We start from the raw sequence: 20,777 nt of genomic DNA on the forward strand, positions 1-20,777 counted from the left end.
GGCTCTGGTTGCTTAGCAAAGCCTAACATGCTGCTTCAGGGTGCAATGGCAATTCTGCATCCGCAGTTGTGCACTCATGTGCCGAATCAATAATGTGTTTTTCTCCTAAGCAGAGATATCATTTCAGAATTGTGAGAAAGACATTATAAAGAGGAAGAGAGATCTGACTTCTTAGGTACCTTCAAGTGGTGTGTGTGCATTTTGTTTTAAAGTGTGTCATTGTTTCTGTTACATATTATCTATTACGCTTGTGTATGGATTTGTTATGACCGGTTCCCTACGGCTAATCCAGCTGGTCCGGCTTGTTTGGGTGGCCATAACTGCAAGGGCTCAGCATCCATGTTTTTTTCAGCCCCAACAGAACAGTAACTGTCGAATTTGGTTACAACTGGAGTGTGAGAGGAGGAAGGATTTTTTTTAAAGGAAGCCCAAGGTAGGATAGCTCCAGATCATCACTCTTTTTGAAGCAAAAGTTTCTCAGGGAGCCCCAAGAAATGTTTAGTGTTATGTTCTATCTATGTTCTATGAGGCATGTTACTCATGATACGTATATGGAAGTATACTACCAGCTCAATAGATATTTTGAACAATGATCAACCAATCTTCCCCAAGGAAATTGGAAATAGTTTCCACTTAATGATTGATTTTTTATGTCTGTTATAATAGGCTGTGTTTTTAATTTAATTTTTGTTGTTAAGTTATAATTAGTGTTTATATGGAAGGCTGAGCGAAGGAAGATCGATGCTTTTGAGCTGTGGTGTTGGAGGAAAGTTCTGAGAGTGCCTTGGACTGCGAGAAGATCCAACCAGTCCATCCTCCAGGAAATAAAGCCCGACTGCTCACTGGAGGGAAGGATACTAGAGACAAAGTTGAAGTACTTTGGCCACATCATGAGGAGACAGGAAAGCCTGGAGAAGACAATTATGCTGGGGAAAGTGGAAGGCAAAAGGAAGAGGGGCCGACCAAGGGCAAGATGGGTGGATAGCATCCTTGAAGTGACTGGACTGACCTTGAGGGAGCTGGGGGTGGTAACGGCCGACAGGGAGCTGTGGCGTGAGCTGGTCCATGAGGTCACGAAGAGTCGGAGACGACTGAACGAATGAACAACAACAACATGCTGGACTGTTTAAATTTTGTTAGTATGGATGTATTTCTGTTGCATTTGGGCATTGGATGTTTGCCTTTTATGCTTGGAATCCGTCCTGTGTCCCTTTGGGGAGATACAGTGGAATATAAATAAATGCGGGGACAGGGGGGAAGCCTCCCACAAGGATGATAAAAACATAAATCCATCTGGGCATCCCCTGGGCAACGTTCTTGCAGATGGCCAATTCTCTCACACCAGAAGCAACTTGCAGTTTCTCAAGTCACTCCTAACACAACAAAAAAAACAAACAACAAAAAACCAATAACTCAGAATAACCTATTTGATCTTGCCACATTTTATTATTCTTTTTTATGTTCTCAGTGGTCACAGTTGTTTTTCATATATTTTAATTTGCATGTTTTATTACATGTGTAAATATCGCAGGCTTCCCAGAGAATGTTATGGAAAAGTACAAAATGAATTGCTCCCACTGTTTGTTTTTCTTATTTCTATATTACCTCCCAGTCTGCAGAAGTTCCCAAAGCAATTATTGTTCTGGTTGCTGTGTGCCTTCAAGTCAAACCTGATATATGGATACCCTACCATGATGGTTTCTTGACAAGGTCTGTTCAGGTTCCTATTGCATTTCTCTATAGCAAAGAGAATGTGAGTTGCCCAAGTCACTCAATAGGTTTTCATGGCTGAGAAGAAATGCGAATTCCCAAAGTCCTAGCTCAACACCCAAAGCACTATATTATCTTAAAGGAGTAGTATCCTTCTCCAAAGAAAATACAGAGAGATTAATCTGATGCTCTCTATCCTTGCAAGGTTCCACACACACACACAGAGAGAGAGAGAGAGAGAGAGAGACTCCAGAAGCATTTCGCTGCATGCGTAACAGCGTGAAGTAAGAAGAGCAAGGTATTTAGTCAGAAGATGGCATACTCCAGTGGAGTGTGTGGGAAGTGCAATGAATTTCAGCATGGGATGTTTAATGCCATTAGAAATGTCAGAGCAAAAGTCAGAAGTATTACATTCATACAGCTGGCTCTACAACAATTGAAACATATCTTTATCAGCTCATAGAAGGCAAAAAATTAGTTATTTTCAATATTTCCAGTCATTTTGGTAACGTTTTCAGTTATAGAAAGAAATCCTGTTGAAAAATTAGCCTGGAGGGCATTTCATACATCTTTGTATACATTTGGCAGGTACACCTTTTACCCAAGCAGTTATCAAATGTGCCTTTTTGCTATTTCTACCCTAATTACATTGCATGCTTGGAAAGGCATGGAGTTTCAGCCAACAAATTCTTTTCAGGCCAGTGGTTTATTTTGGGAATTACAAATAGCATAAATTCTCACTAGGGAAAACAAAATACTTTTGACGGGAGCAGCAAGGAGAATGTGTGCCTTCTGTCCATGCTACCAAATATCACACAACTGGTGTTGAAATATAAAATGGAACCTTCTATTAATGTTTTTCTTCTCCCTGGTAGGAAAAAATCACTGACACTTAATCAAATGGCAATTTGTTTCTCTTTCATGACATCTTACATCCGCTCATTAAGGCTGTCATCTACTTATTGAGAGAGTCAACATGATTCTAGTCAACAATGAACTGAAACAAAGTTCTTGCAATCCCCAATGCTTGGATCTTTTGGTATTAGTCCAAACTTTAAAGTACTATATAAGACATAAAACCTGCTATGAGAATAGAGTTTGCCAGCTTTTTTGAAAGTCCAGATTAAATCTGGGAAAACACTGACTACTAGCATTACCAGTTTTCATGTAGAACTATACAGAACAAGCCTTTCCCTCTGGCAAGATCAGTTAAACACTGGGGTTATACGATGTCTATATATGCCTGCCTTAGGTCTCATGACTGGAGGGCCACTTATGGTTTCTGTGAAATTTCAAAGGTTGTAGGATGTCCAAAACTCATGGAAATTTCATGACTGCAGTTCAGATATTCCATGTTAAAAGGTCACATTGCTACTCACCCAGTGTCTACAGCTCGAGAGGAGAAAGAGGGATGGCATACTAGCTCCAATCTCCCATTGATGGACCCCTTACATACTATATACCAAACTTGGAGGGATCTCTCTTTTGGAAATGCCATTGGCATTCAGTCTCAAGGGATATTTATTTATTTATAGTATTTGTATCCAACGTTCTCTCTATCAAGGAGACTCAAAGTAGCTAACAATTAAAACTGCACAATGAATGTAATAAACCTACAGTGGGGACCCCGGTGGCACATTGGGCTAAACCCTTGTGCTGGCAGGACTGCTACCCTAAAGATTGATGGTTCAAATCTGGGGAGGGGGTGAGCTCCCATTTGTCAGCTCCAACGTTTCACACTGGGACATGAGAGAAGCCTCCCACATGATGGTAAAACATCTGGGAGTCCCCTGGGCAATGCCCTTATAGATAGCCAATTCTCTCACACCAGAAGCAACTTGTAGTTTCTCAAGTTGCTGCTGACATAAAAAACCCTACAGTACACATACATTAAAATAGAATACAAGATTTGATATGTCACATAGTTTTAATACATTCCATATAAAAGAAGAACATCAACAACCACATTAATTACCCACTGAGATGGGTGCCAATAGCCATCATTGTCCATCTTTATCAACCCAAAAGACCCAGAATCCCTCACACGGCACAAATATAGTGCTATGATCCCACTGTAACTTCCAGGGCTTTGTTCTACATAATTTTAGGACTTGTTGTTCAGGTAGGGAAATGTAGAATTCTCTGCTAGCAATTATTAGTGCTCCAGGATGCCATACCATGCAGCCATGGCAGTTCAAGTAGGATTGTAGTGCAATATATATCTAGTGTCAAAGCGGTCCCAGTTTGCACATGGAGGCTCCATTACCTGCCCAGGAGAAAAGTGTCTTAACAGTTGCTAAATAGGTTAAGAAACAATTTAATTCTGGAAAGTACCCCAAATCTTGCTTTCTGGGTTAACAACACCATTTGTTGCATCACCTCAAGGCTGGAAAATCCATATCACCTTCCATATTACAAGCAGCCGAATCTCATTTAACTAAGCAGCTAAAATGAGCACAGTATTGTCAAATATAAGCTGCCTTACAATTCAAAGTCAAATATGACTCATCTTAAAAGGAAAAAAAATCTCATTGGAATAGACTGCTCTGGCCTTGGGGAAAAATACTTTTAAAAAAGAAAAGAAGGGGAATTTCATTGCTTGAGGGTAGGTGGGGAATGATTCCTACTGTTGTTCAGGACTGTGGTAACTTAAATAACAGAGCTTTAACAATGGTTTATATTTGCTTATGGATTTTAGCATGAGCTGAGTCAGGATCCCAAAAGAAGCTACACAAAGAAATTGTGGTGATGTTGAAAATGTAGAACTGTGAGCAAAATTCCATTCTCATATTATCTTGGTAATTTCTAAGGGCAGCACCAAAGTTTAGAAATGATATCTCATTAGATGAAAAGTCACAGAATTTCCCACCCCATATGGCCCAATGTCACTGGCAGGTAGTGACTACCATTTCAGTATGCTACTCAGTCGTCTCTAGGTTTCGTTCAAGATTTCAAGGTGCTGAACCTTTATGGAAGCTATAATTAAGCACCATGGATATTGTCTTAAAAAGGAACACTTTCAAGCTCAGCTCAGCATCTTTGTATAATAATTAGTCACATAGAAAGGGCCACATGAGAGGCATTTAAAATGATCCTATCAGATAGCTATAGATCTTATTAGAAACCAAGGCAGCATCGGTTTGACCACTCCCTCTGTGCCCCCCCCCCACCAACTTCTCAGATTAGCTTGGCATACTGGCCACTCCTTACTATTTGTTATATAGCAGCCGACACCTCAATTAATTGTTTAATTTTACAGTGGATTTTACAAATCCATAGTTGCTATCTACTGGTGCTTTAAGATGATCTAACAGATATTTGTGGAACCCATACATTCTCTTTTTGTACATTATAGGGGTTGAAATTCACCAGTGGCTTTACATAAATCCCAAAATCATCCCAAACCCTTTTCTTAGAGGTTGGAACCCTATCCCACAGCTATACCCTTCATGGCAGGGAGTTGGACTGGATGGCTGAAAGCCAAACGTAATGTCACAACAACTTCTGTTATAGATCTCCCGTATGCTGCTGATCATGCAAAAGCAAAGTTTATTGATTAGTCCACTGACTGTATCAACATTAAAAACAAAAACAGAAACGTACACAAATAAACAATAATCATTATCCTAAGGCTCCCATAATAGTGAACTAACATACATTCAAACTTGATTAAGTTAAAAGATAATTAAAAATATCATAATTAAAATGCCAAGTTAAAATTTTAAACCACAAAAATTAAAAATGAAGGTTAAAACAAAGTTTAAAATAGACCAGCTATTGCAAAATCCCAAGCCACTTCAGATATCTGCATCACCCCTACAGTTTACCCCAATCTCCTCTAGATACACAGTTCTCAGAGTATGCTGCTGATAATGTAGTATGTGCTCATTTAGAGGAAGACCTACAATTGATTCTAAAATACAACATTGTCTGAGTTCTTCAAGTGCAGATTTTTTTCCAATGAAGCAGATAGTGTTTGAAGATCAGGACATTCATAGGGATATCAAGATACTTGTTTATAAAGCTAATGTCCTTCCAACCCTGTTGTATGCCTATGAAACATAGACCATCTACAAATGTCACTCTGGACTTCTGGAAGAATTCCACCAGTGTTGCCTCCAAAAAATTCCTTCAAATCTCTTGGGAAGACAGGCAGACAAACATCAGTGCTCTTGAAGAAGAGAATGCATTGAAGCAATGATCCTCAGCCATAAACTTTGATGGACTGGCCACACTGTCTGAATGCCCAATCACCATCTCCCAAAGCAGCTACTTTACTCTCAGTTTAAGAATGAAAAATTGAATGTTGGTGGACAGCAAAATAGATTTAAAGATGGACTTAACGATAACCTTAAAACTTGTAGCATAAACACAGAGAACTAGGAATCCCTGCCCCCCAAGTGTTCGAACTTGAGTTCAGCTGTTACCAAAAGAGCTGTGGATTTTGAAGGGGCATGAATGAAGGGCAAAAGGGAAAAATGTGCCAAGAGGAAGGCATGTCAACAAAACCCTTTTTGGGACCACCTTCCATCTGGAAATGCATGTCCTCACTGCGAAAGAACATGCAGATCCAGAATAAAATAAGTCTCTACAATCACTCTACATTCATCGCCAAGGCTCTACTTCTGGAAAACAATCATACTTGGCCACGAGGGATCACCTATGACAGGTGGTCCCTTAGACTATAGTTCGAGAAAAAAAACACAAATGACTACATGTGCACATTGCACATATCTTATTGTAGTGCAAAAATAAATAAACAAAGGAACAAAACAATGAATGATGCTATTCATGCTCCTAAAAGTAATATGTGAGCTCTGGGGGCCTGCGAGGGGGAATGAGAATGTTCTGCATGTGAAATGTTTCCACTACATCTCTGTTATTCGGGGTTTGGTGCCATGTTTTCAATTTCATTATTGGTCATTATACTTATCCTTTCTTGTTCTCACAAAGAACATGGGGGAAGTGGCTTGTATGGGAAACAAATGTGCTTTCATATTCATAGGAGCAGACCATGGCATGCAACTATAACAAAGCAATTTATCTTGTATTGCTTCATACTTTGGCAATTCTCACAATGGAGAAAATGGCCTATGTAGGTAATAACAATGACACTTCTTGATGAGACCGAAGATTCACATTTCATAAATGGGCAATATATGGTCCAAGTATTGCTGGACTGTAAATCTCATCAGCCTTAAAATAGCAGAGCCAATGGTAAAACATCAAAGGTCTTTAATCCAGTAAGTTTTGTAGGGCCATATGTTGTCCAGACCTGATGAATTCCACCATCCCATAGTCAGTAGTAGCCAACAAAGTGCTTTCTTGAAGTTCAAGAACAAGATAAGAAAGCAACAGTCTTTCCTGCTTTTCCAAAATCTGGTATTCTGAAGCCTACTGCCACTAAACATGGACTTTCCCTTTAGCAGATAGTTGACTTCTTTTTTAATATCCTTTTAAAGCCATCTAAGTCAATGCTCTATACAGAAGTGTTTATGGCAGCACAACTAAATATGCATTTATGAAAATCATATTTCATTTTGTCTGCCATGGGCTGAAGGCCAAAACTGTATCAGTAGGCTATAATCAGTTTTAGTATTAGGAAAAGAAAGGCTTATCTTTCTCTGCTGTGTATCTATCTAACATGGATACTAAAATGCCTTCTCCACATAGTTTCATGAATGCATCCTACAGAACCTTTTCCTGAAATTAATATCTTTCTAAATTTCCTAACTTTTTTCAATACTTACCAAGATTATAATATCTTCTAATTTTCTTGTTTCTGTTTCAATTTTAAAAATCTTTATTCTTTTCTCTCTTTCCCACCCTACTTTATCTTCCATCTGCCCAGTGCCTTAAGTCTGCAGTGTGCTGCCAATTTTTAATTAGGGTCATTTAAAGCATATTTCCAGTTCAGCAAGCAATATTTATGTTCCTCACATAAGCAAATATTTCTCCGTGTTCAGCTGATTGCAGAAATTATTTCTTTGGTTCCAAACATTCCCCCAACCCAAACATATCCAAAGAAATTAACCCTCCAAAACTATTCACTCTGATCATTAAGACGAAAGGATATACTATCCATAAAGCGCATCATAATATGACAGACATAACACATACAATAAATAAGACTGCTCTTTTTAGGATTAATGGATCATTTTTTCTTCAATGTTGGCTCTTTAGGGGGTCCAAATGGGAGAAGGAGGAAGTAATGGAGAATTGATTACAGAGTAGTTTGAGTACTGACCGGGAAGATTATGCAACCACGACAAAGGAAAAGAGGTCAAATAAAGGGAAGCAAGAACTAGGAAAGAAGCAGGTTGGTAATTCTGGTGAAAACCAGGCATAGTAAAAGAGACCAAAAGGAATGAGTCTTTCCATCTCAACAACATCAACAGCAAAAAAATGTCTGTCGAAAAGATTTTATACTTTGAAAAAGCTTTAAGATGGGGATGCCCAGGATTAACAAAATCCCAAGATTAATAAAAAAAATCCTACAAATTCCTAAGTACACTCAAGCTACCAAATATTAGAAACATTGGAGAAGACAGACTCTATCAGCACAAGATTTGTGGGCAATTCCTTCCCACATATTGCTTTTCTTCTTCCATTTTGCATCTTTTTTAACTACTTCATCAGACAGCCGACAGCAGAAGGAGATGGCGGTCCACTTTGCCACAAGGCTTGGGAATCTGGCGCCCCACGCCTCCCATTGCCTACCTCACCAGAAAGGCAATCACATGAGGGGAAGCATAAAGCATGCATGGTGTTTGAGGCTTACGTCCATAGATTGTGCAACACGGAAAACCTCCTATGTTGCCAGGGCAATGTGCCCCCAAACACCCATGGAGCCGGTATGATGTCATTTGATGGAATTCATTCAGCTCTGTTTGCTGCCAAATCTAGCCCTGTATGATGAGGTCATAAGAGAGGACAGTGGAGGCATAAATAATTATCATCATCTGACCTCTTGGTGTTCTAATCTGGACCTTGGGACCTTTTCTTAGATGACATATTGTAATTTGATGGTGATTTTTGAGCACATATTGCCCAAACATCATATAAGATTCCCCCAACAAATGAAAATATGCACAAACAAATTCCCCCACCCTACCCCCATAAGCATCCTGTCCTACTCCAAATATCTATTTTCTTTTGCTGTCACTCTCTAAAACAGGGGTTCCCAACCGTAATTTTTTTAACCAGGGACCACTTTAAACAGGGATCACTCTCAAACATTAGCACCGAAAGGGTTATGAATCCGTTTTTGGTCAACTTTAGATTTGGGTTGGGGTGCTGATTCATAAAATTGCATTGGATAGACCACATCAGTTCCGATTTCTGATATAGGACATATGCCATGGTCAGCAACAGGGAAGGAGTGACAGGTGGTGCGAAAGGAGTGGAAATAAAATAAATAAAATAAAATTATAAATAAATAAAGTAAATAAAGAGGAAGGAGGCTGGTGGACCAGTTTTTCATTCTCGCAGCCCACTGATGGTCTGCAGCCCACAGGTTAAGGGCTGGGCGGTTTCGTTCGTTAATTTCGTAATTCGTTATTAATTCGTTTTTTTTTATAACGAAGCGATATTGAACCATTCAGGAGCAACTTAAAATCGAAACGAATTTTTAAAATTTAATTCGTAATTGTTTCATAATTGTTTCAAAACTGTTTCGTTATTATTTCGTTATTATTTCCGTATGTCTGGTGCAAGTTTTATAGTTGTTTGTTTTATCAGTGATAAAAAAATAAATTATCATGCCAACAGTCAACAACAGAGGGAGAGGGAAGCTTCAGAAGTTCCCCCTGTCCCATTTGGAGGGTTTTTTAGCATATTGCGCAATCGCGTCCGCCATTAACGAATCGATTCGTTATTGTTTCGTAATTGTTTCGTAATTTCCGAAATTTTGTAAATATCGAACTTTTTTAAAGAAAAATTTCGGAATTCTTTTAAATAACAAAACGCAAAAACCGCCTAAAAACCAATCGAGTTTAGAAACAATTTTTTCCGTGGTTGGACAGCCCTAAACCACTGCTCTAAATGGTGACAGGAAGAAGTGAACCTTGACTTCTGTTTGCCATCTTGAAAAGCCCTGCCAAGGCAATACCTCCATTGTTACCTGCAGTACAAAATGGTGACAGGGAGGAATGGTATGTTTCCTCCTATTGCCATGTTACAAGTGGCTGCAGGAGAAAACTATTTGGCTTGGGATATTAGGGAACTTAAAAGAGACGCTAGCTTCTGTCCTCCATGTAGTATTTTAAAGCAGTAACATCCCTGCTTTAAAATGGTACAGACAAGAAGAAAACAAAAGAAAGGAAATGTTAAGCGTCTGGCAGTGCCTTCATTGGACTCACCTTATGGATTTGAAATACTTAACTCCACCAATCCCAGTATCCACACTGTAGCTGTAGTAATCTCATGCACATTAGCACAAACCGAGATCCATTTTGCCTTCCTTGCCTTTTGCCTTCACTCAATGCTCTTTCAGACTACTATAATTCCATTATGGCCCCTGTCTACACTGCCATATAATGCAGTTTCATAATGCAATTTAACTGCATTGAACAGTGTTGTATGACAATGTAGACAATGCAGATAGGGCTTATAATTCCCATAGCTATATTCTATGGTTTTATAGTTTGAGTAGGGCACTCTCTGTAGGAATTCTAAATATCCCCCCCCCCCCCTTACACCAACAGTAAATCCCATTATTCCATGGGATGGAAACACGGCAGCTAAAGTGGAATCATATACCATTATAACTACATAGTCTGAAAGAGCACTCAGACTTTGGAAGTTTTCTAATGTCCAAATATATAATGACAACAGCAAAAAAGGAAAATTTTCAAAGTGCAAAACAACAGATTAATCAGTATGAAAAGCAGACCTCTTCAGGCATCCAAGTGTTGCAAAGTGTTAAATTTGCCAACTGTCACAAGGATCATGGATCTGAATTCAAGTATTTGTTCAGCATCCCAAATCCTCTTGTGCTTCGAGAAGTGGCCAATTTGTGTCAGCTCAGGAGAAGAAGTACTTCACCCCCCAAAAATGAGTTGCCGAAATGAACACTTCTGAATCCAATAAAATGCTTAATGAATTCTGTCAGCCAAGAACAACCAAGTAGAAGAGGCAAAATAATACTAATAAAAGTACATTTCACATCCTACAAAAGTTTGGTATTTTATTTTTCCTGACCCTGAATTAATCTGGAAAGCAGTTAATTTCTAGCTTCAAAGGCTGCCTCTTGTTTTTGAAGATAATAAACATGCTTCAAATATCACACAGCAACAAAGGGCTGATTAGACATATTTAAGCATGAATAGTAGCTTGTCAGAAATAAATTACTGTGGCAGCAATGTCATGTCTAACTTCATTTTGCAAAGAAACAACCAATTTTTAAGAAAGGGAAAAAGTTTTTGTGTGTCCTTGTACTTACTTAAAATTTAAAGTAGTTTGCCTCAGACACAATTTCCTCAAACTAATTGCCATGGGCACATGCTAGAGGCCCTACTGGAATCCTGAACCAAATCAGACTGGTTCAGAGAAATGTAAGAAATGTCCAAAACAAAACCAAATTCTTCCAAAGCAGTCTGAATCTGATACTAGATATAAACTAGTGTCCACACACATGCCTAAATCAAGTTACATGCACACACATATACACATATAAAGCCACTCTGCAGAATCTGATCATCTAGTAAAAGCCCAATCATCATCATCATCATCATCATCATCATCATCATCATCATCGAACTGCAAAGGCTCTGGCATAAACCAGTACAGCTGGTCCCAGTGGTCATTGGCGCACTGGGTGCCATGACAAAAGATCTCAGCCAGCATTTGGAAACAATAAACATCAACAAAATCACGATCTGTCAACTGCAAAAGGCCACCTGACTTGGATCTGCGCGCATCATTCGAAAATACATCACACAGTCCTAGTCACTTGGGAAGTGTTCGACTTGTGATTTTGTGATACGAAATCCAGAATATAGATCTCGTTTGCTGTGACATACTGTGCTTTTTTGTCAATAATAATAATAATAATAATAATAATAATACATTATTTATAACCTGCCTAATCTTCCTGAGGGGACTCAGGGCAGCTTCCAGCAAAAGTAACAAAGTGGCAAACATTAAATGCCAACGATAACAGATAAGAAATCAAAACAGTAGGTTACTAGCATAATATGAAGAGTAGAGAGCCACCATTTTCTTCGTTCTCTAGCAATTAACACATAATCATAGCACATCTCTCAATCTCATGATATACATTCTGCGCTCCACATTTTCACCTTTGATTTTTACAGACTGTTCTCGCTAGGAATTTCTAAGTCCCTCAATTCAACTCTATGGTCAACTTCCACCAGATGTTACCCATACTGACATTCTGAAGGATATAGAGAGAACACTCCTGTAGCCATTTGTCGGTCATCTAATGTGATCCTATGATCAAATTCCACCAGATATTGAGTATAAAGTCATGCCAGAGGATTTAGAAATTCGTATTTAGAAAAAATAGCCACAGTGAAGGCATGAAGGATCTATCCATGGTTGTTCACTTTCATGAGTGTCCTGTGTCCCTAATCCCATCCAATGTGAAGGGCTGATGGTATTTTGCTCAACACTGAGATCCCATTTACACTGCCATATAATGCAGTTTAAAACTATATTCTATTGTCAATATAGACCAGGGGTTCTCAAACTAAGGCCCGGGGGCTGGATCTGGCCCTCCAAGGTCATTTACCAGGCCCTCACTCATGGCCAACCTATGTCTGAAACAACTTGAAAGCACACCACCACCACAACAACAACAACAATCCTATCTCATCAGACAAAAGCAGGCCCACACTTCCCATTGAAATACTAATAAGATTATATTTGTTAAAATTCTTCATGTTGTTTTTTGTATTGTTTTTAAGTGTTTTTTGCACTACAAATAAGATATGTATAGTGCGCATAGGAATTCATTCATTTTTTTTCAAATTATAATGTGGCCCTCCTACAGTTAGAGAGACTGTGACCTGGCCCTCTGTTTAAAAAAATTGAGGACCCTTGGCATAGACTCATAACAAGGCTGTTCATTATATGAGTCTGCACTGACTATGTAATGCAGACCATATGTGACAGTGTAGCTGGGGTCTGGGAGAGGGGCAAAGGAATGCAATCTATCACCAGGAGCAGAAAAACGATCCACAGAAATTGCAAAATTAGTGACCAAATTGCATCTGAACATGCGCATTGAGGGCACAGCATCTCCTGATTTCTTCTGCCATATTGCTGCACAAAGGCCTTCTTGTTTCTTTGATCTACCTCACAGTACTTCCAACTTTTAGTCACAACTATTTGCATCATAACAGTTGGAGGTACAAGGCCCGAACAGCTGTCTGGAGACAACCAAATTCCCAGATCAAAATCCAAAAGCTTACTACATAGCATGTAGCCCATGTTTCTCAACAAAAGCAAACATCTCAATATGTGCCAGAGTAAGCAAACCACATTAAATTAGAAAGAAATGTTCCAATATACTAGAAAAAGTGACATCTTACCTGCTACTGAAACTTTGGCTGTCCTACTGATGATGGCTCCAGTTCCTTCTAATGATGCTTCACACTGATAAAGGCCCTCATCAGGTTTATGGTGTCTGGAATGGACTATATTTTGTATCAAAAGAGATCCATTGGAAAACTGCTGTCTTCTCTCATCCACTGCCAAGTTTAAAAAAGCGCCGTCCTTCTTCCATTTGATGACTGGAGATCCTTGATCTGACTCTGCTGTGCAGTTGAGTAAGACGTTACTTCCTCTCATGGTAACAGCATCCGAAGGCTCAATCAGGAACCGTAATGTTGTAAATCCCTTAACCTGGGAGCCTGGGGACAGTAAAGAATAATCCAGTTAGTCCTTTCCTTTTCTAAAAAAGCACTGTTTCGTTCACATGAACATTGAGATAGGCAACACATCCAGTGAAATTTATATAAAGCCACTTTAACTGCCTTTCAAATCCCTGAAGGTGTTTTGCTTGGCAGAAACATCCACATCAAACTCAAATCTCACTTTAAACTCAATCTCGTTTGTGTTAAATCCTGTGAAAAATTAAAGTAATCCCTCACTTAAGCAAAACCCTTTCTTCTAGCTGCCTTGACTTTTGTTTTGGGAGAAATTTGCTAGCAACTCTACAAGTGCTATTTAATAACAAATAAGTCTTTCTCAAATTTGGGCAAGGATATATTAGGATCTCATCAAGCTGTGCAAACAGAATAATGAGGGAAGGGAGACTAATTGGGAATCTAGGAAACCAACCTAATCTCCCCAAGGAATATTGGTTTCTAAGTCTTGATGACACAAAGGGAAAAAAGAGAAAAAAAAAACCTAAGAGTTGGCATCAGCGTCACCTGAAGAAACAAATTCAAATCTACATATTTCTTATTTTGAGCACTTAGTTAGAATTTACTCTAAGTGCTTTGTTGCTTCTCTTTGCACAAATTTTTATTGTTAAGAAGATAGCTGTTATTCAGTGAAGCTCTTCTGAATGAACTTTCTGCTAGAAAATTTAAACAAAATTCTGAATGCACGTCTTGTTTGCTGCTCTTTGAATTTTCATTCAACAGCTTTCTCTATAACAGAAGTTGCTAAAATGCTATGCCGTACATCATGTCATTGCTGAATTCTATTGAAAAATAATTGTAGGAGACCCTGGAATTTCCCAGGAACTTCTGATAGAATTCTGAGCAGAATTACTCCTTCAAGTAGATTATATGAGAAGTAGACTAGATTCATGAAAGCATTATTTTAACCAAAGAAGAGAAATTATTATACATTTTCTCTTTACAGATTTCACTTTGAATTGACCTAACCTGATGTCCCTGGACCTATGTATGGGAAATCACTTGCAACCCTGACACACACTAAAGATAGATATTCACAAGCAGATGCATATGTTCTTTTAAATTATATTTGTGTTCATGAAGAATTGAACTCATAGGTTTTGTCTGCACCACCCAGATAATTCACCTGCATTTCCAATTATTCAGCCCTGGAGCTGGCATGAATGGATGAAATGAAATGAAATGAAATCTTATTGATAGCAGACCTTATCTCTCTGAAGGGACTCAGGGTGGCTCACAACAAAATACACAGTGGAAAACATTCAATGCCTACAGTAATATAATCAATAAATAGTTCAAGAACAACTCAATAAATTATAAACGAACAAAAATGAACAAGGCATAACACAATCCACTTAATTGCTAACATATTAAATCCTTAAAATATCATTTAAAATCTCTAAAATCTCTAAAATCTCTAGGTTAAAAATGTTGGGAGAGAGATGGAAAACAGTATGTTCACCCTCTCAATGCCACACTCATCTGCAATGTACTGCACTGAACTTGAATTGCTGTCCACAACTCAACTCAAATTGGCACCATTATTATTTCTCATTTTCATTTGAGGTGATCTGCCATTCTGCTACAGTCCACCATTGCTGCTGCTTTCCCAACCAAGCATCCTCCTGTCAGAGCCCCATTGGATAAGTCAGTCACTTTGGCATCAGAATGACACATCCAGCCACACAACCAACAGTAAGGAGTAAGAAAGTAAGTTTTGTTTTTTTGTTGTTGTTTTTTATCATGTCAGGAACAACTTGAGAAACTCCAAATCGTTTCTGGTGTGAGAGAATTGGCTGTCTACAAGGATGTTGCCCACCCGGAAGTGAGTTCTGGGATATCACAGTAAAGCCTTTAAAAAGCACTATCACTGCAAAAGTGTTGTATATTATGGATCAGAATCAAGGCATCTATAAGGTTTTTAAACTGTTACTAAAAGATGGGACGCCAAGGTTGGGAAGACAAACATCCACCATTTATTGTCCAATGGTCTATCTAGGTCAATATTATATGGATGTCAACTTCAAGAAAATGTTGTTTTTAAAAATATATTTATAAGCAAATTATATTAATGTACACACCTTGCATGTGTTTCATATGCTAAGCACCACCCCGCTCCTCTCATGCCATGTTCTTTTTTCTCCACTTTCTTTTCTCTTTTCTTTGCAATGCAATTTTTACTTTTTTAAAAATAAAAAATCTCAACTTATTGGTGGGTTTTATTCACATAATCCTAATTACTCAATTGGCACAGCTTATACAGTAGGCCCTCTGTATTGACAGATTCTGTATCCATGAATTCAATGAAGGTTGAAAATATTTTTAAAAATCACAAAGCAAAATTTGATTTTGTTATTTTTATAAAATAAGTGATAACCATTTACTATACCAGTGTATATAACTGGAAAAGTTTCCACATATCTTGGTATCCATGGTGTTGTTATTCAAGGCTCACTGAATTACTATTTTATAAGGACAACTCAAAATGAAAAGGGTAAATAAATATGCCACACCAAGCACGTATTCTCCCTGAACCAGGATTGATAGTGACATGAACTTGTGTATAATGCAACAGCCTTCGGTTGACATTTCTAAAATCATGTCTAGCAACACTTACTTACAGGGCTTGGTAAAGTCCAACATTTGAATCCTAAAACATTAAAAAGTTGTTTTTCTCTATACTTTCAGTGACCCCTTACAAAAAACCCTATTGGATTCCTAATGGATATTTTATAAGTTCCAAAGAAGTTACAAATGCTTTTAGCTAAATGTCTAAGACCTCATGATAGTGATGTACTTACCCTTGCCAAAGGAAAACAATCATCCTATTTTGAAACAGTGGCACTCTGTCATTTTTTAGTGTGCTGAATACATAAAGTCACAGAAGTTAAACAAAAATTAACTCCCTTTTCATGCAATTACCCCTGCTGTTGAATCACAATTTCAGCTATTCATATTCACTCCAAAAGCAACCATGAGCTGAAAATTGCTTTGGTATATGGTGCTTGAATAACTGAAGAGTTGGGATTTAAAAAAATGAATATGAACAAAACTAAAATCTCTGCAACAGGTTGCCTAGATATTTCAAAGCAATCCAAAACACAATTGGCAAGAATCAATTGTCTGAGATCCTGCATAGTTTGACAGTGGAACAACGTCATTGTAGCTAATTTTGTCTATGCCATCCTTCCCAAATCTACTCTTAAACTAGGCAGTGCCACGACCGAAGGGTGTGTGATGACTGCAATTCTGTCCTAGTGACTAGGCACATGAAACAGGAAGCCCATTTGGTCTTATTGCAACTGTCCCATAACTGGGACAATGGTGCAATTGGCATTTCCCTTATCTGGAGCACCAGATGAACCCTTCACTTGGGGTGCTGTTTAGTTTTAGTGCATTTTTAGAATTGCATTTACTCAATGACCATGAACATGAAAATCAAAAGTTACAAGATTACTAGTCCATGATAAGAGGAAGCAAACTTAGGGTGCATCTACACTGTAGAATTAATGCAATGTATACTACTTTAATTTCCATGGTTTAATGGCACAAAACCCTGGGATTTGTAGTTTGATGAGGCATCAGGACTCTCTGACAGAGAAGACTAAATATTGTAAAACTCCCATGATTCCATAGCAATGAGCCAAGGCAGTAAAACTATATTAACTGTAGGCCTATCCCTACAGTTATGATATACTGACTTGACAGCTATCACTAAACTTTTAATGTTTGTACTTCTAAGTTATGGACCTGGACCCTTTGAGTTTGCTCCCATGAATCTAAAACATTAGAAATTACAGGTGTTGTGAAATGGAACACTGGCATTTGCCTTCTCTAGCCAATTAACATGTTTAAAAACTCTTTGGAAAAATGATATACTGACTTGACAGCTATCACTACATTTTTAATGTTTGTACTTCTAAGTTATGGACCTGGATCCTTTGAGTTTGCTGCCATGGATAATAGGGGAGGGGGGATATGCCAGAACCGAGGAAACACATCATATAGTCTTTTCAAGCAAGATTTCTAATTAAGATGAGATGCTAGAGAACTTCATGCAGTATACAAATTGACTGTTCATACAATTCCAATGCAAAACAGGACAATTGTTATTCCCCCAAGGTATTCCACCTCTTGACATGGAAAACAAGCCTCTCCACACAGACATAGTTACTAACTTGATTTTGCAATTGTCTGTGCAATTTCATGACAACTAAAGTGGCCCTACATGATGAAGAAGAGTCCATGTGCAACCTCTTAGAACATAGAGTGTTTTAGAAGTAGCCCCACAGTGTCAATTTCTTATATAAAGGAAAATTCAAAAAAAATATATTGAAAAGTGTTTTTGCTATGCTATCAGCATTTGGTGACATTGTTGAGGGTTTAAAAATACAAAAAAAAAACACAAATGGGAGTAATATGGCATCAGACATGTTTGATTGGATGAAGTTAGGGATGGTACCTTTTCCCCTGAGATGTACCACCTCATCACATAGAGTTTGGGAAGAGTTCCAGGATGATACCTTGATGGATCCCGACAAAGCCCATCATACAATGTAAAGCTACTTCTTGTGGGACTCCATAAAGGAAGTATCCTGGAGCTGCCCAGAGAACACGGCGGGCTTTCCGTGTTCTCAATGACAGGAACACAGGGGGAGCCAGGCAGTGATAATTTCCCCCATGTGCTGGGGAAAGTGGCCCAGCGGGGAATGAGGTCCTTAGAAATATCTTCCCCAGTTCCTCGGACCCTAAACATTTTTTTAACTGTATCTGTTTTGCTTTGAGTAAGAACCAATTTGTGTCCAAGACTAGTGTGCATGAATGTACTAGGCCAATACAAAGTAGTGTTACCAACATAATAATTAATGTAAAACTCTTGGGGTGGGGTGGGGTGTGTGGAATCTTTCCTCAAAGCCTTATCTGGGATTATTTATTAGTGTCTCCCTTCTTGAATACAGCTGAGGCAATTGGGTCCATTGCTAATTGAGATGTGTACTGTTTTTTTTCTGACAGTGACATTCCTGCCTGATAAATATGTACCTGTAGTTTCTCTAAGAGAAAATGCCTGAAGTTACAAAAGCAGAGAAAAGGGAAAACATTTTTGTTGTTTTCTCTCTTCTTGACAGCTTTTTTAGAAAGCAAATTTAAAGTCTACTAAAGTCACAAGGAGAAAAAATAAGTTCCTTGATCAACAAGAAATGGTGGATATGAAAAGAGATGTGGGAGGAAACCTAGAAAGTAAAGATGCACTATTTGTGGTAATGAGATATTTCAGAAATCTGTGCCTATAAAATAAATGCACTACACTCCTTTTATCCTGGAACATGGCAGATCCGCCTCCTGTCAAATTGGTTTATGTTGGGCAAAGGCAAAGGAAACAAATGTGTATAGCTCATGCTGTGTAATGGGAAAGCTATTTTCTTGATTACAAGTTCTTTGGTCTCTCACCTTCTATGGTCAGTAGTGGTATTAGCTGGTGGCTTCTGGATATTCACATTCCCTGTACTAACTATCTCAAGCCATAGCAATAACTAGTAGCAAGAGACAGCAGAATTGGGCCAACTAATAAGTTTGCCTTGGTAGCAAATAGACTGCTTCCAACATATAGCGTTCCATTAATAATATTCAAGTCTGGTTTCTCTCCTTATAACCTCTTCATTGGCCAGAGGTTGGTGAGCTATGCAGGTTAAATCCCAGACTGACAACCTTTAGACCTTGAGATTTGTTGCTGGCTCAACAGTGATCAACATGTTAGTACAAATCTAATCTCTTCCTTTCTCCTTGAAGCTCAGCCTAGAATACAAAAGTTTGTATCATTCCACTTTTCCAAGTTTAGAAGTAAGTCACTAAACCCAAAGTAGTATTTGATGCAGGAAATCCTAAGCAATGCCATCCAAAATGTTGTCTACTCTTTGCTTGAACATCTTCAGAAAAATAATAATGGTAATTATTATTATTAATGGTAAACCGCTTTGAGTCCCCCAGGGGGTGAGCAAAGCGGTATAAAAATACTGTAAATAAATAATTGGTTCCATTGCTAGACAGCTCTAAAAATAATGAAGTTTATTCTAAAGTTCAACTGAGATAGAGCTCTCCATAATTTAAGCCACTGGAGCAATTTCTGTCCAATGAGACAGCAAAAAAAAAAAAAAACTGGCTTTTGGCTTCCTCCTTGGGATGGGACTTCAGGAATTTACCTTGTTTTTCATATGATGGCCTTTTCCATTTTGCTGACCATCATTGCTGTTCTTTTAACTAGGTGCATTAAATTGTTTGAAAAAAGAAAGTTATGCTGCCTCACCTTGTACAATGGGGGAAAAGCTCAATGTGATAGGGTCCATTAGCTTCTACTCATATTAGCTTCTTCTCTATGAAGCTCTTCAGACATGCTGCCAAAATCACTGTGGATTGCCGTGATTCTGGCAGTACAAATCTAGAGGTGTGGGAACCTGTTGGCCCATGTCCTGCAGTATCCTGGCTTCCCCTTTACCTTATCACATGGGAGTAAGCATCCACTAGTCAGCTTGCCTCATTAAGGACAATGCAACCATGGGAAGCCTCCTGTGTTGCCACGGCCATCTTTTTTTTTTGGTAGCAACTCCAGTTCCATAGCAGTTTTGCCATGGAGCTGGTCCAGACGTACTTCTCTGGTGTGTGATGGGTGGTGCCGGGCTTCATGGCAAAGCTGCTGTGGAACTGGAGTTGCCACTGAAATTTGCCCGAAGTGAAGAGGTCCTATGGCAGTTGTCATTTTGACAGCAGCTCTGTGAGAAAGTTTAGGCTCAAATATGCAGACATAGGGCACATCCAGACTGATCAAAAACATTTAGTGCCTCTTTTTTTCTGATTGCATACCCAGATAAAATAAATCAACTTGAGGAGCAGGTATAAAAAGTTCCTAGTCAGTCAGAAAATATTCAGGGATCAGCAAAATAGGCATGAATATCTGAAGTAAATTCAGAAAGTACAGAATCAACATCTGGGACTTTCTGGTATTTTTAATCAGTGAAGAGGCATCCAGATATAAGACCATACTGATCTGAATCCCCAGCTCTCCAGTCAAAATACAACACTCTTGTCAACCTGGCTACACCATGTGCAAGGGAAGTAATGCAGAGAAGATGAACAGGACTTGAATAAAGTCAAGATCATACCTGACATTTTTTTTCTTGCATA

The 20,777-nt window shown here is 38.5% G+C and overlaps 1 protein-coding gene across 4 annotated transcripts in view; it reads right to left on the minus strand.

The window, feature by feature from the left end:
- DCC (DCC netrin 1 receptor) overlaps positions 1–20,777 on the minus strand; it is a 1,101,219-nt gene that overhangs the window by 670,631 nt on the left and 409,811 nt on the right. For all 4 annotated transcript variants that reach the window (XM_060761267.2, XM_060761265.2, XM_060761264.2 and 1 more), the window contains exon 2: positions 13,266–13,586. In XM_060761267.2, coding sequence (XP_060617250.2) covers positions 13,266–13,586 — 321 coding nt within the window. The remainder of the gene's footprint in view (positions 1–13,265; positions 13,587–20,777) is intronic.

Source organism: Anolis sagrei, chromosome 2 (genome assembly GCF_037176765.1).
Source record: "Anolis sagrei isolate rAnoSag1 chromosome 2, rAnoSag1.mat, whole genome shotgun sequence".
Taxonomy (NCBI): domain Eukaryota; kingdom Metazoa; phylum Chordata; class Lepidosauria; order Squamata; family Dactyloidae; genus Anolis; species Anolis sagrei.